Consider the following 14,015-nt stretch of genomic DNA (forward strand, 5'->3'; position numbering starts at 1 on the left):
TCAATCCCTTGGTCGGGAAGATCCCCTGGAGAAGGGAATAGCTACCCACTCCAGTATTCTTGCCTGGAGAGTTCCACGGACAGAGAAGCCTGGCGGACTACAGTCCTTAGGGTCACAAATAAGTCAGACATGACTGAGCGACTAACACTTCACTTCACTTCACTTCCACCTAATAAAAGTAGGCCTTTTTATCTTTCTGATCCCTTCCCAGAGCCCATGATGGTAACATATGAAAAAAAAGTGAAAAAGAAGTCACTCAGTCCTGTCCGACTCTTAACGACCCTAAGTGTGAAGAGGGTCACACTTCTTCTGCAGCCTACCAGGCTCCTCCGTCCTTGGGATTCTTCAGGCAAGAATACTGGAATGGGTAGCCATTCCCTTCTCCAGGGGGTCTTCGTGACCCAGGGATCGAACTCAGGTCTCCCACATTGCAGGCAGACTCTTTACCATCTGAGCCACCAGGGAATCAAAGCATGTGACCTGGGTTTATCCCGGGTTGGGAAGATCCCCTGGAGGAGGGTATCAATCAGTTTTAAACTTTGGGTTGAAAGACATCAAGAGTAACACAGCCTTTTCCAGAAACTTCATATAATAAAAGTATTTTTAAAAAGAATAAATGGTACATTTCCAAAGATCTCCTTGCTCTACCAACACCCATCATGTCATAAATTTCAAATGATTTTGACTTTTAATAACTGTGAAGAACTTAACATCTTAAGCTGAATCATCTAAGACTAGACACTTAGTTCTCCCAAGTATAAATTGTAAGTCTGTTGTTTAAAAGGATCAAGTGATTTACCCAATTCATTACATTTCTAAGGCTTTCTCTCCAGTATGAATTCTTTGGTGAATCCTAAAGTCAGACCATTGTCCAAAGGCCTTGCCACATTCAGTACACTTGTGTGACTTCTCTCTGGTATGCGTTCTCTCATGACCCCAAAGATGTGAGTGTTTGATAAAGGCCTTATCACACACATTACATTTGTGTGGCTTCTCTCCAGGATGCATATTCTGATGTTCAGTGAGGCTTGAGTACTGCTTAAAGGCTTTGCCACACTCATTACATTTGTAAGGTTTCTCTCCAGTATGAATTCTCTGATAAATTCTAAGGTTTGAGTTTTTACTAAAGGCCTTGCTGCATATGTTACATTTATAAGCGTTCTCTCCCATATGGATCCTCTGATGTCTGGTGAGACGTGAGCCCCAGTTAAAGGATTTGCCACATTCATTACATTTGTAAGTTTCCTCTCTACCATGAATTCTCTGATGAGCCTCCAAGCTTGAGCTCTGACTAAAAGCATTATCAAGTATATTACATTCAAGGTGTTTCTTTTTGGTATGTATTTTCTGATGTCTAGTAAGGTGTACAAATTGTGTACAGGCCTTGTCACAGTCATGACATTTGTAAGGCTTCTCTCTGGTATGGTTCCTTTTATGTTTTATTAGGCTTGAACACACAGTGAAGGTTTTGCCACACTCATTACACTTGTAAGGTTTTTCACCAGTGTGGATCCTCTGATGTTCTGTAAGACTTGAACACTGGATGAAAGTCTTACCACATTCATTACATTTATATGGTTTTTCTCCAGTATGAATTTTCTGATGTTTCAAGACTTGAAATGTGGATGAAAGCCTTGCCACACACGGTACATTTGTGTGGCTTCTCTCCAGGATGTATGTTCTGATGCTTAGTCACTGTTTAAAAGCTTTGCCACGCTCGTTACATTTACAGGGTTTCTCACCAGTATGAATTCTTCGGTGAATCCCGAAGGTAGACCACTGCCTAAAAACCTTGCCACATTCAACACATTTGTATGGTTTCTCTCCAGTATGAATTCTCTCATGATCCCAAAGATATGAACGTTTGGTAAAACCCTTGCCACACTCATTACATTTGTAAGGTTTCTCTCCAGTGTGAATTTGCTCATGACACCAAAAGTCTGAACATTTGATAAATGCCTTGCCACATTCATTGCATGTGTGGGGTTTCTCTCCCATATGAATTCTCCAGTGATTTTTAAGGTGGGAATTTTGATTAAAGACCTTGTCACATATATTACATTTATATGGTTTCTATCCAGTGTGGATTCTCTGATGTCTTGTGAGGTTTGAGAACTGTTTAAATGCTTTACTGCACTCATTACAGTTGTAACGTCTCTGCTTAGAATGAATTCTCTGATGGCTAGTAAGGACTGAAAGATGGCTAAAAGTCTTTTCACAGTCGTTACATTTGTACAGTTTTCCACTAATGTTGGTTTTCTGTTGCTGTGTATGCAATGAAGGATACACAAAGTCCTTTCCATATTTATTACAAATGTTGGTTTTGACACTAAGAGGAAATCTTTGAAGTGATAAAATTGAGGAACAAGTTTTGATAGACTTTTCAACTTAATTACACTCATAAATTTTCTCTTCAGTTTGAAATTTCTTCCATTCCATCAGATGTGACTGAAAGCTTAATCCAGTTCTATTTTCAAAACATTTTGTATACTTGTTTCCTGCATAAACTGTGCCATTTTTTATTTTTAACAAATTCTTTACAAAGGACCTCCTATTTTTTAAAAACTGACATGTACTTTTTCTTAAAGAAACACTTGGTTTTAAAGGTAAATTAATCCTGGGTTTGCTGTCTTGTTCACCTTTTCTACCAGTGAGATTTATGTTATTTGCCATAAGTGTTCCTTTGGAATTTCTTCCTTCATATCCATACTTATTCTCAAATTCAAAGGTATTTCCCCAGACTTCACTGAAGTCAGATTCTTTATTACCATGGTTTCCGAATCTTCCCAAGACCACTGGTTGGTATAATTCTCTGTTATTAATATACTTCTTCTGTAATAATTCCTTGGTCATGAACCTAATGGAGGTTATCTGAAAGATAACTACTGCCTTCATATTAACTAGAGTTGGAAGGTGAACATTACCCTAAAAGTAATATTTACATTGAATATTTACATTGAAGAGATAAAAACTTCTCCACCAAACTCTATAAATGTTTAAGAATAGAAAGCTAAATAGAATTCTTTAATAAAAGATACATGCATTTCAAATTATTTCAAGTGAAGCCTACTCTCAAAAACACTATAACCAGGTTGTTCACACTGTGTAAACTTATATAATCTCTGCAAGTGTGTCCTTTGACTACCACACCAGAGCACATACAGATTGACAGCAGACACATAGGTGTCTCATATTTGAAGTCAGAAGGTAATGGGAAGACATTTTCAAACTGCCAAGAAAAATAACTGTCTACCAAGAATTCTATGTATGTCTAAATTATTCTTTATAAAAATAAAGGAAAAATTACCTATGGCTGATTCATGTTGAGGTATGGCAGAAACCAATACAATATTGTAAAGCAATTATCCTTCAATTAAAAATAAATAAAGTCTTTAAAAAATTAAATATACACCTAAAAATAAATAAAGGAAAAATTAGGACATTGCCAAGGAAACAAAAACAGAGAGACACTGTTGCCAGCAGACTCATTCTATAAAAAATGATAAATGATACTTACATAGCCAAATATAAGGTCAGTATTAATAAATACTTTTGGTTTGTAACTTCTCTTTTTATGCCCTATTGACTTAAAAGACAACATACAACAGTAATTTTGCATTTATGCTGATGGACAGACAATGTATGGAGATCTGGCATGGGACAATAACAAGCAAGGAGGGAGAGACAATATAAAAGGAACAAGGTTTTTGTATACTATGGAAATTAAGTGGGTATTAATCGTAACTACATTGTTTAAAGTAAGATTTTATCTGTAATTCCCAGGACAACTACTAACAACACAATTTGAAAATGTACAGTTGCTCCTGAGCCCACTGCTGCAACTACTAAAGCCTGCAGGCCCTAGAGCCTGTGCTTTGCAATAAGAGAAGCAAGCACAATCAGAAGCACACTCACCGCAACTAGAGCAGAAAACCCGCACAGCAATGAAGAGCCAGCACGGCCAAAAACAAATAAATAAATAAAAGTGGTTTTGTTTTTTTTTTAATATATACAGCTGACCCTTGAACAACAGCTAGACAGCTAACTTAATAAATGTGTTGTGCCCGGATTGCTCCGCTGACTGGCTATTCCACCATCCCTCTCCCTCCCTTGGCACATTTCTATTCTCTCACACACAGAGATATTGAAATTGGGTCGACTAATAACCCTACAATGGCCTTTAAGCTTTCAAGCCAGAGGAAGAGTCACATATCTCTAACTTTAAAACAAAAGCTAGAAATGATTACAGTCAGTGATGAAGGCATGTTGAAAGCTGAGACAGGCTAAAAGCTAGGCCTCTCACACCAGACGGCCAAGTTGTGAACTCAGAGGAATAGTTCTTGAAGGAAATTAAAAGCGCTACTGCAGTGAACACACAAATGATAAGGAAGCGAAAAAGTCACGTTGCTGATGTGGAGAAAGTTTTCATGGTCTGGAGAGAAGAACAAACCAGCCACAACATTCCCTTAGGCCAAAGTTGAATCCAGAGCAAAGGCCCTGACTCTCTTCTCAGAAGGCTGAGAGAAGAGAGGATGCTGCAGAAGAAAAGTCTGAAGCTAGCTGAGGTTGCCTCGTGAGGTTTAAAAAAAAGCCACCTCCAGGACATAGAAGTGCAAGGTGAAGCCACAAGCGCTGATGTAGGAGCTGCAGTAAGTTACCCAGAAGATCCAGCTGAGATAATTCAGGAAGGTAAGCTATTGAACAAATCTCCTGTGGAGATGAAACAGCCGTTAAGAAAACACATTCCTGGTGTTTAAGCCACCCAAGCTATGGTACTTTGTTAGGGCAGTCCAAGCAAGCTAATACAAGTTTCACACAAAAACAGTAACCCAAGAGACCTGGAGTGCTAGGCTAATATCAGACAAAATAGACTCTAAGTCAAAGTTTTTTTACTGGACAAAGAAGGCCATTATATGTTTAAAAAAAGGATAATAACTCATCAAGGAATTACAATACGTATGAATATATGCACCTAAACAAGAGAACCCCAAAATCCATGAAGCAAACATTGACAGAGTTTAAGGAAGAAATAGAAAACAATTCTAGAATAATATCTGGAGACTTTCATTTCCTCCCTTTTAATAATACGGAAAACATCCAGGCAGCAGTTCAATAAGGATACAGAGTTTGAGGAAGACTATAAAGACACTTTTTTCCTTTTCATACTTTCAAACTGTGGTGCTGGAGAACACTCTCGAGTGTCCCTTTTACAGCAAGGAGATCAAATCAGTCAATCCTAAAGGAAATCAACTCTGAATATTCACTGGAAGGACTGATGCTGAAGCTGAAGCTCCAATACCAAGGCCACCTGATGGGAAGAGCCAACTTATTGGAGAAGATCCTGATGCTGGGAAAGATAGAAGGCAGCAAAAGGGGACGACAGAGGATGGGATGGTTGGATGGCAGCATAGATTCAGTGGACATGAGTTTGAGCAAATTCTAGAAATTAATGAAGAACAGGGTAGCCTGGCGTGCTGCAGTCCTTGGAGTCACAAAGAGTCGGACACGACTGAGCAACCCTGACTTCCCTGGTGGTCCAGTAGTTAAGAATCCACCTTGCGATGTAGGGGACATGGGTTCAATCTGTGGTCTGGGAACTAAGATTCCACATGCCATGGAGCAAATAAGCCCAACAACTACTGAGCCCACGCTCTAGAGCCCAGGAGCTGCAAATACTGAGCCTGTGTGCCCCAGAGCCTGTGCTCCATAACTAGAGAAGCCACTGCAATGACAAGGCTGCATGCCACAAGGAAGAGTAGCCCCTGCCCACCACAACTAGAGAAAAGCCCTTGTGTGGCAATGAAGACCAAGTGCAATCGCAAAGAAAGAAAGAAACCAAAGAAGAAAGAGGACCGCTTATAATCAGCCCTCCCAGAACCCCACGAGGTCAAAGTATACAAGACTGTCATAGGTCATGATCAAGATTTCACCTTGGTCTTTGCACAAGTGGAGCACCACTGGTAGTGGAAGGGTGAACTTTCACATGTCTGAAGAAGAAAAGCCAAGAGTGGAAGGAAAAAAATTTTTCCTTTGAGAGCTCACAGGAAATAAACATTTGTTTTCCCATAGAATTTCCCCACTTCCGGGAAGTTTCCCCAAAACTGTTAACGGTGTGGCTTCCTCTCTGCCCTTCTGAGCTCTTCCTGGTGTTCACACCTTTGATATGTCCCCACACATTCACTTTTTTCACCTTGTTCTCCACATTCTGGGGCTCTCTCACTTGCTCCAAAATGGAAATAATATTCAGGTCAAAAAGAGAGTTTTCTGCTTAGAAGAGAGGAACATAACAGGCTGTATATTTTCCAGAGTACACTGCCAGCCCTGTGTTCTTCTAAGGAGAGAGGACATCAGGGTGCCTAGAAAAATATTCTGGGATTTCCCTGGTGGTCCAGTGGCTAAGATTTTGCACTCCCAATGCAGGGAACCCGGGTTTGATCCCTGGTCGGGCAACTAGATCCTACATGCTGCAACTAAAATCCTGCATGCCACAACCAAGACCCAGCTCAGCCAAATAAATATTAAGAGGAAAAGGGGTGGGGGGAAATATTGCACAAATCTGTTCCTGGCTGTCTCTTTCTGAATGCTTAAGGAGTATTTTTTAAAAAGATACCTAGCTGTCTTCCAAGAACTACCAAATCAAAAGTACACGGTAAGAGTGGGTACAGAATCAGTTATTTTTAGAAGTTTGCCATAAGATTTTATTTTTACTCATCTTCTGGAGCCATTACTAATCTAGTATGGAGGGCTTCCCTAATGTCTCAGTGGTAAAGAATCCACGTGCCAATGCAAGAGACACGGGTTCAATCCCTGGTCTGGGAAGATCCCACATGCTGTGGAATGACTAAGCCCATGCACCAATTACTGAGCCGGCGCTCCAGAACCTGGGGAACCACAGCTGAGCCCACGTGCCACAACTACTAAAGCCTGCGCACCTAGGGCCTATGCTCCACAAGAGAGAAGCCGCCACAGCGAGAAGCCCTTGCGCCGCAACTAGAGGAAAGCCCGTGCAGCAACAAAGACTCAGCACAGTCAAAAATTAAATAAATATTAAACAAAAAAAAAAATCTAGTGTGGAGTGTGTGATCATCTAAAGAGAGGGGAAGGTTCAACTCTGGATGCTGCATTATGCTCTGTTTCACTTCACAGTCAGCTCAGCCTCAGTCTCAACCAAGCAAGACAGGGGTTCCCCAGAGACTCAGTGGGGCAGATCCCAACTCCCGGAGGGAAGTGATCCTCACCCACAGACAGCAGGTTCCTGTAGGTCTCCACCATCACGTCCCGGTACAAGGTCCTCTGAGCAGGGTCCGGGAATTCCCACTCCTCCTGAGAGACTTCGATGGCCACATCCTTGACGGTCACCTGTGCCTGAAATGAAAAAACACATTTTCACTGAGGAACCAGGTGAAGAGTGCTTATCTTCACACAAGATGTGAATAGGAAAGAGGCAGTAAGGACTGATTCAGTTGAGGTGATGGATCATTTTGAGTAAGGTAATTGTGAGTAACTATTTGTTCCTAATTTTATGGGGCTTCCCTGGTGGCTCAGACAGTAAAGAATCTGCCTGCAATGTGGGAGACCTGGGTTTGATCCCTGGGTTAGGAAGATCCCCTGGAGAAGGGAAAGGCTACCTACTCCAGTATTCTTGCCTGGAGAATTCCATGGACAGAAGAGCCTGGCAGACTACAGTCCATGGGGTCACAGAGTCGGACATGACTGACTAACACTTTCACTTTTTCAGTTTTATTATATTTTTCCAGCAAAGGATATCAAATCCACTGAATCACTATAGATTTCCCATTTGTGAGGATAATAAAAGAAATACACGGATGAAAATTATCCAACATAGGATTGTTCATATGGAGGAGATACAGGTTATGTTTTACACACTATATGATATTCAGTACCTGGAGAAGGCCAGAGCATGAACGGTGTCTTCAAGCATGACAGGGTCCACATATATGCAGAATCAGGGGCCACATATATGCAGAAACATAAATCTGTCCATTTAACTCAGGTATTTGAAAAGTGTTGCTCAGTTATGTCCTACTCTTTGTGACCTCATGGACTGTAGCCCCCCAGGCACCTCTCTCCATGGGATTTTCGAGGCAAGAATACTAGACTAGGTAGCCATTCCCTCCTCCAGGGGATCTTCACGATCCAGGGATCGAACCCGGTTCTCCTGCATTGCAGGCAGATTCTTTATCACCTGAGCCACCAGGGAAGCCATTAACAAAAGTCAGCTGGAGTTTACTCCACTAATTTTAAAAAATGATTCAATATTAAGGAAATGTACTAATGTTGTACATTAATTTAGCAGATTCAATAAAAAAAAAAAAAAGAACTTATCACAGCAATAGACCTTTGGAGAAACACTGGATGATTTAGGGATAAGCAACCAAGTCCTACTGTAGAGCACAGGGAACTCTACTCAGTATCCTGCGCTAAACCATAATGGAAAGATATGAAAAGAAATACAGAGATAATTTTAAACAGGAAGGATTAGAACTGTACGGAAGACAGTGTTTTTAACTTATGCCAGGTGAGGCCTTCTCAAGCAAGATCAGAAAGCAAAGGCAGGAAAAAAAGATTTGTGTTTCACTGCAAAGACACGCCTGGAGAAGGCAATGGCACCCACTCCAGTACCTGGAAAATCCCATGGATGGAGGAGCCTAGTAGGCTACAGTCCATGGGGTCGCGAAGAGTCGGACACGACTGAGAGACTTCACTTTCACTTTTCACTTTCATGCACTGGAGAAGGAAATGGCAACCCACTCCAGTGTTCTTGCCTGGAGAATCCCAGGGACAGAGGAGGCTGGTGGGTTACCGTCTGTGGGGTCACACAGAGCCGCCCACGACTGAAGCAACTTAGCAGCAGCAGCAAAGACATGCTAAACTAGGAAAGACACCAGGGCATGTATAAAGAATTCAACTACAAAACATAGCTTTTTAAAAGATATATAAAAAAAAAAGAAAAAGATATCAAAAGAGAACTGAGCAAAGTATGAAAATCATGTTTTATTTCCATAAAAGCATGAAACTAACTCACAAGTAGTTGGAAAACAGAAATACAAAGGATTGTGATTTTCCCCCAAATTTTCAAAAGATGAAAACAGTATGAAAGATGAAAACAGTATCAAGTTTTGCTTACATTGAAGGAAATCTCACAGCTTGGCAGTGGGGATGGGACCTTTGCAGCTTTAGGGGAGGACATCTGACAAAATCTATCAAAATATGAAATGCGCCATTCTTTTTTTTGGCTGCGCTGGGTTTTCACTGCTGCCCAGGCTTTTCTCTAGTTGTGGTGAGTAGGGGCTACTCTCCAGTTGCAGTGCAGAGGCGTCTTACTGGGATGGCTTCTTTTGTTTAGAAGCACAGGCTCTAGGGCTCATGGGTTCAGTAGTAGCAGCTCCCAGGCTCCAGAGCACAGGTTCAATAGCTGTGTTGCATGGGCTTAGTTGCTCCAAGGCACATGGGATCTTCCTGGACCAGGGATCGGTCCCGTGTCTCCTGAATTGGCAGGCAGATTCTTTACCACTGGGCCACCAGGGCAGCCCAAAATGTGCCATTCTTGTCCCAGCAGTCACATGTTAAGACGCCCAAGAAATCCTCAGACATCTGCTGAAAAGTCGGCAGGCTCAGGGGTAGCCACTAACACATTCTCTACATCAGCAAAAAACTGCAAAGGTCCCTTGTGTCTTCATTAAGAGAATGTCCCAGTGAAGATCAAGGTGTATCTGTGTTTACTAATATGAAAACCACTTCTAGCCACATGCTGTGTCGGTTTTAAAATGTGCAGAATAAAGGATTATCACAAACATGCCTTGAAGAATTTTTCCTAAAAATCTCATAATGATGTGAAATGCAGTGTTACAAGATTTGAGCTGAGTCTCGCCACAAAACTGACGACAGTGGTTCTTCAATGAGACGTGAGGCATAGTGACAGAGAAGAAGATGCCTCACATCTTAGCACCTAAGCCACTGCTTTGTTGGAATTTTTACCACAAAAATATAAATAAATAAATATCTCGCATGATCTTACAAGAAAATTTAATAATTTATTAATAATGGTGGAGCCAGAATTTGGCTATAGCCTCTCTGATGACAAAGATAAAGTTCCGTGCTCCACTGTCTTTGTTTTTTACCTAAAACACCTGCTGGGAGGCAGTCTTTGCAGGAATGACATTATCCCTGTGGGATGAATGTACTGAGAATAATTTTTTAAAACCTCCTGTTAGATAATTAGACTGACTCCATATTTTAAAGCCAATTATCAAACAAAGCATCCTGAATCCCTGATGTCTGTTTCTGAACTTTCTTCTGCATTCTGAATCATTAATATTTTGGAACCAAAAACACCACAATTCACTTGCTTAGCTGTGAATGCATTATTAAATCAAGCAGAGCTGGTTTCCTCTTACCACTTTTCTTCTCCAGAATTTTCCAACCATTCCTATACATTAGAACGTGACTTCCATCCTGGTTGACAGAGAGCAGACAGCACATCCAGAGGGGCCCTAAGCAATCCCTGCTGCCCAACAGCACTGAGACCCCGTCTCCAACCTGTGGGTGAGAAGCCCTGCCCAGGACGGTGCCCAGGGGAGCCTCCTCACAAGGGCCAGGTCACCGGGTAATGGGGATACGGGATCTAAGTGGAGACGACAGGTCCTGAGGGAAGGCCCCGGGTGAGTGTGTGTCTACAGGAGTCAGACAGGACACTTCAGAGTCAGACATGATTTGTGAGTCCAGAGAAGGGCATTTCAGGAAGGACAGGCTGAGTATGACCTTACCTGAGAAAGAGCCATGCCTGACTCCTTTTCTTTCTTCTTCCTCCTCTTCTAGGTTTCTTCCTCAGGCGAAGCCTGGTCTTGAGAAGATGGTCCTGAGTGTCAGAAATATGCCGTTTAGTGCTTGGGATCAACACACCCCCTTCCTGTGCCCCAAACACACACACAGGGAGGACCTCACCACATGGAACAGATAGTCCTCTGTGCCCACTGTCTCAGGAGAGACAGGACAGGCAACTCCCGCACAGAGTCCAACACGGACTTTCCCACACCTTCCTTCAGACCATGCTACCCTCCTGGTGAGGAGTGGCAGAAGAGTGCCATCCTGTCCTGACTTACAGCCCCTTCAGATTCGTGCCCAGAGACCTGCCCCCCTCACCTCCTTGCCAATGAAAACCCCTAGCACCTGACCCCAGTCCCCTAGACACTCCTACAAGCTCCCAGTGGGTCCCCCACAATATTACAGGACAGAAACTCCCACTGACCGCACACTCTGCCACAGGATCCCACAGCACGTCCCAAATGTCAGTAGCTTTTGTTCCAGCAGGAGGACACCCACCAACCCAGGATCCTGTATATTCCTTCTTGGAGTGTTGTATGTTAGTCGCTCAATCATGTTGGACTCTTTGCGACCCCAGAGACTGGAGTCTGACAGGCTCCTCTGCCCATGGAGATTCTCCAGGCAAGAATCCTGGAGTGGGTTGCCATGCCCTCCTCCAGGGGATCTTCCTGACCCAGGGATCAAAGCTGGGTCTCCCGCATTGCAGGCAGATTCTTTACTGTCCAAGCCATCAGGAAAGCCCTCCTTCTTGGAGACCCCACCCTAAAGTCAGGCACAACCAGAACATCCTAATGCAAGAGTGATGTCTCCAACAATCCACGTTTTCCACAGAGACTCTAATATCTTCCATCTTGGAAACACTTCTAAGATGTCATCTGTATCCTGCAGAACCCACAGGACAGTAAAGCTTGGGCAGTAATAATGAGATCCACCCACTCAAAACACAGCTGCTGCTGCTGCAGCTAAGTCGTTTCAGTCGTGTCCAACTCTGTGTGACCCCATAGACGGCAGCCCACCAGGCTCCACCATCACTGGGATCCTCCAGGCAAGAACACTGGAGTGGGTTGCCATTTCCTTCTCCAGTGCATGAAAGTGAAAAGTGAAAGTGAAGCTGCTCAGTCCTGTCCGACTCTTCGAGACCCCATGGACTGCAGCCTACCAGACTCCTCCGTCCATGGGATTTTCCAGGCAAGAGTACTGGAGTGGGATGCCATTACCTTCTCCGCAAAACACAGCAGATTACCCCCAAAATGGTCTGTGAAATTCTTCCCTTTAACCTCTTATGGGTCAATGGTCCTCACACTCCTAAGAGACCCCACAGAGGTTACTACATAGAGTAAACGTCCTCAGTCTGCCTCTCAGAATTCAGACACGAACTCCCTCACAGCCAGGAGTTTGGCTGCTGATGGCTCACAGCTCAGATCCCAACCACCCTCCCGCCTCCTTGAAAACGGGGCTCAGCCATAGGGAGTGGCCTCCGCAACATCACAGCACCTCCCTGGACAGGACAATGTCTGCTCAGCCCCGGATGGGAGGGCCTGTATCTTCCCTCAAATTGGACCAGTTCTGGAGGGTCACCCCACCTCTGGAGCCCGCTCCTGTAAAGTCCTACAGTGGAGTCTGGATTCTCACCCTGAGGGCAAAGGGAAGACATGGGAGGGATTAATACCAGAGAATTCTTCCCTGCTCTGTTTCCCCCTCTGCTTTCCCTGTCTTTCGTCTCTTTCCCCCTCTTTCTGTCCCAGGACCACTCTCTCTGTTGTCCAGGGCACGGATGCTTTTATTTCCCCTTCATTCTCTCAGTTCCACGTACCTACCCCTTGCAGTTTCCACATCTACCCTGATCAAGGTCTCTCTCACCCAGTTTGCTTCCCTTTGTCTTTTTGGAGGCGCCTTTCTATCTAGGTTTCTTCTGACTCACTCTTTTGCTCTGACTGTATCTCCACATCCACCTGGTCCATCGTCTGTTTCAGCCTCTCTTTTTCACTCTTCCTTTCTCTCTCGGTCTTTCTCATCCCCTACCCTGTACATTCACAGGTACGGAAGAGATAGGGAGATGTCCCCTACCCACGAAATGCATTTTCCAGTGGGGCTTCGGGAATGTAAACACACCACGACAAGCACAGACAGTGGGATGCGTTTTGTGCAGAAGAAACACAAAGAATGTAACCAAATGGGTGTGTGTCCCCTCTTCCAGCGCGGGGGGCAGAGAACTCCAAGGCGGTGAGTGCAAAGTGCAAAGGATGACTACGGAGGGGAGGGGCCGACTCCAGGGCTGCGTAGATAGGGAGGATGTCAGGAGAGGGATATGTCTCCAAGACCCCGAGGCCAAGGAGAAGATGTGGCCTCCAGGTCTGCACGGCCGAGTGGCAGACCAGAATCCATCCCGGGAGTGAGAGCTTTACACGGCGCGGCTGAGAAAGAGAGAGGATCGGAGCCTGTGGAAGTCACTGCAAGCACTTCAAGCAGGCAAGAGGCGTCACCTGGACCCAAGGCCGAAAGGCCAGTGCGGGGACCCGCTTTACAGAGCAATTTTAACTCGAAATAGACAAGGACCTCCGACGCGCCGCGGAGCTGTCAGGCCTTCAGTGCCTCGCGATGCTGCGGGGACTTACCGAGCGCGGAACGAGTGGTTGAAGGGGTCTTAACGTACGTGACGACCCCTGAACCTCGGATGTGGCGGATCGGGGACTTGAGGGGCGTCTAAAATACCCAGTCGTGACAGAAAAAACAAGGGCTGCGCCCCTCTCTCCGCTTCCGGGTTTGCGGGAAACTGCGCCTGCGCAGGCGGAGCGAGGGCGGGCCCGGTGAGGGGCGGGGCGTGGCCGGTGAGGGGCGGGGCGTGGGCGGTGGCAGGGACAGAACTGAAAGCAAGAGGGGCGGGGCTGATTGGGGGCGGGGCCGACTGAGGGCGGAGCCGACAGGGCAGGGCCTGGAGGAATCAGAATCTGGCTTCTCGTCCCACTGTTGTTCTGCCCAGCAGGGCATAATCCTCTTCTTCTGAATTTTCTTTAATTTTTTTTTTATTTTTAAAATTTATTTATTTATTTTCGGCTGCTCTGGGTGTTCCTTGCTGGGCTTGGGCTTCTCCTAACAGTGGCTTCTCTTGTTGGGGAGCACGGGCTATAGGCGTCTGGCTTCAGTATTTGCAGCCCTCGGGCTCAGTAGTT

The 14,015-nt window shown here is 44.5% G+C and overlaps 1 protein-coding gene across 4 annotated transcripts in view; it reads right to left on the reverse strand.

Annotated features, from left to right (window-relative positions):
- The window catches only part of LOC133054800 (zinc finger protein 525-like), a 100,356-nt gene extending 86,748 nt beyond the window's left edge, over positions 1 to 13,608 (reverse strand). For all 4 annotated transcript variants that reach the window (XR_009692511.1, XM_061140119.1, XM_061140118.1 and 1 more), the window contains exons 1-3: positions 13,461 to 13,608; positions 10,788 to 10,879; positions 7,239 to 7,365 (exon numbers count right to left, since the gene is read on the reverse strand). Coding sequence is in view for 3 of the 4 variants with exons in the window: in XM_061140119.1 (XP_060996102.1) it covers positions 7,239 to 7,365; positions 10,788 to 10,802 (142 nt within the window). In the remaining variant the exon portion in view is untranslated. The remainder of the gene's footprint in view (positions 1 to 7,238; positions 7,366 to 10,787; positions 10,880 to 13,460) is intronic.
- Between the last annotated feature and the right edge of the window lie 407 nt (positions 13,609 to 14,015).

Source organism: Dama dama, chromosome 4, assembly GCF_033118175.1.
Source record: "Dama dama isolate Ldn47 chromosome 4, ASM3311817v1, whole genome shotgun sequence".
NCBI classification, from domain to species: Eukaryota; Metazoa; Chordata; class Mammalia; order Artiodactyla; family Cervidae; genus Dama; species Dama dama.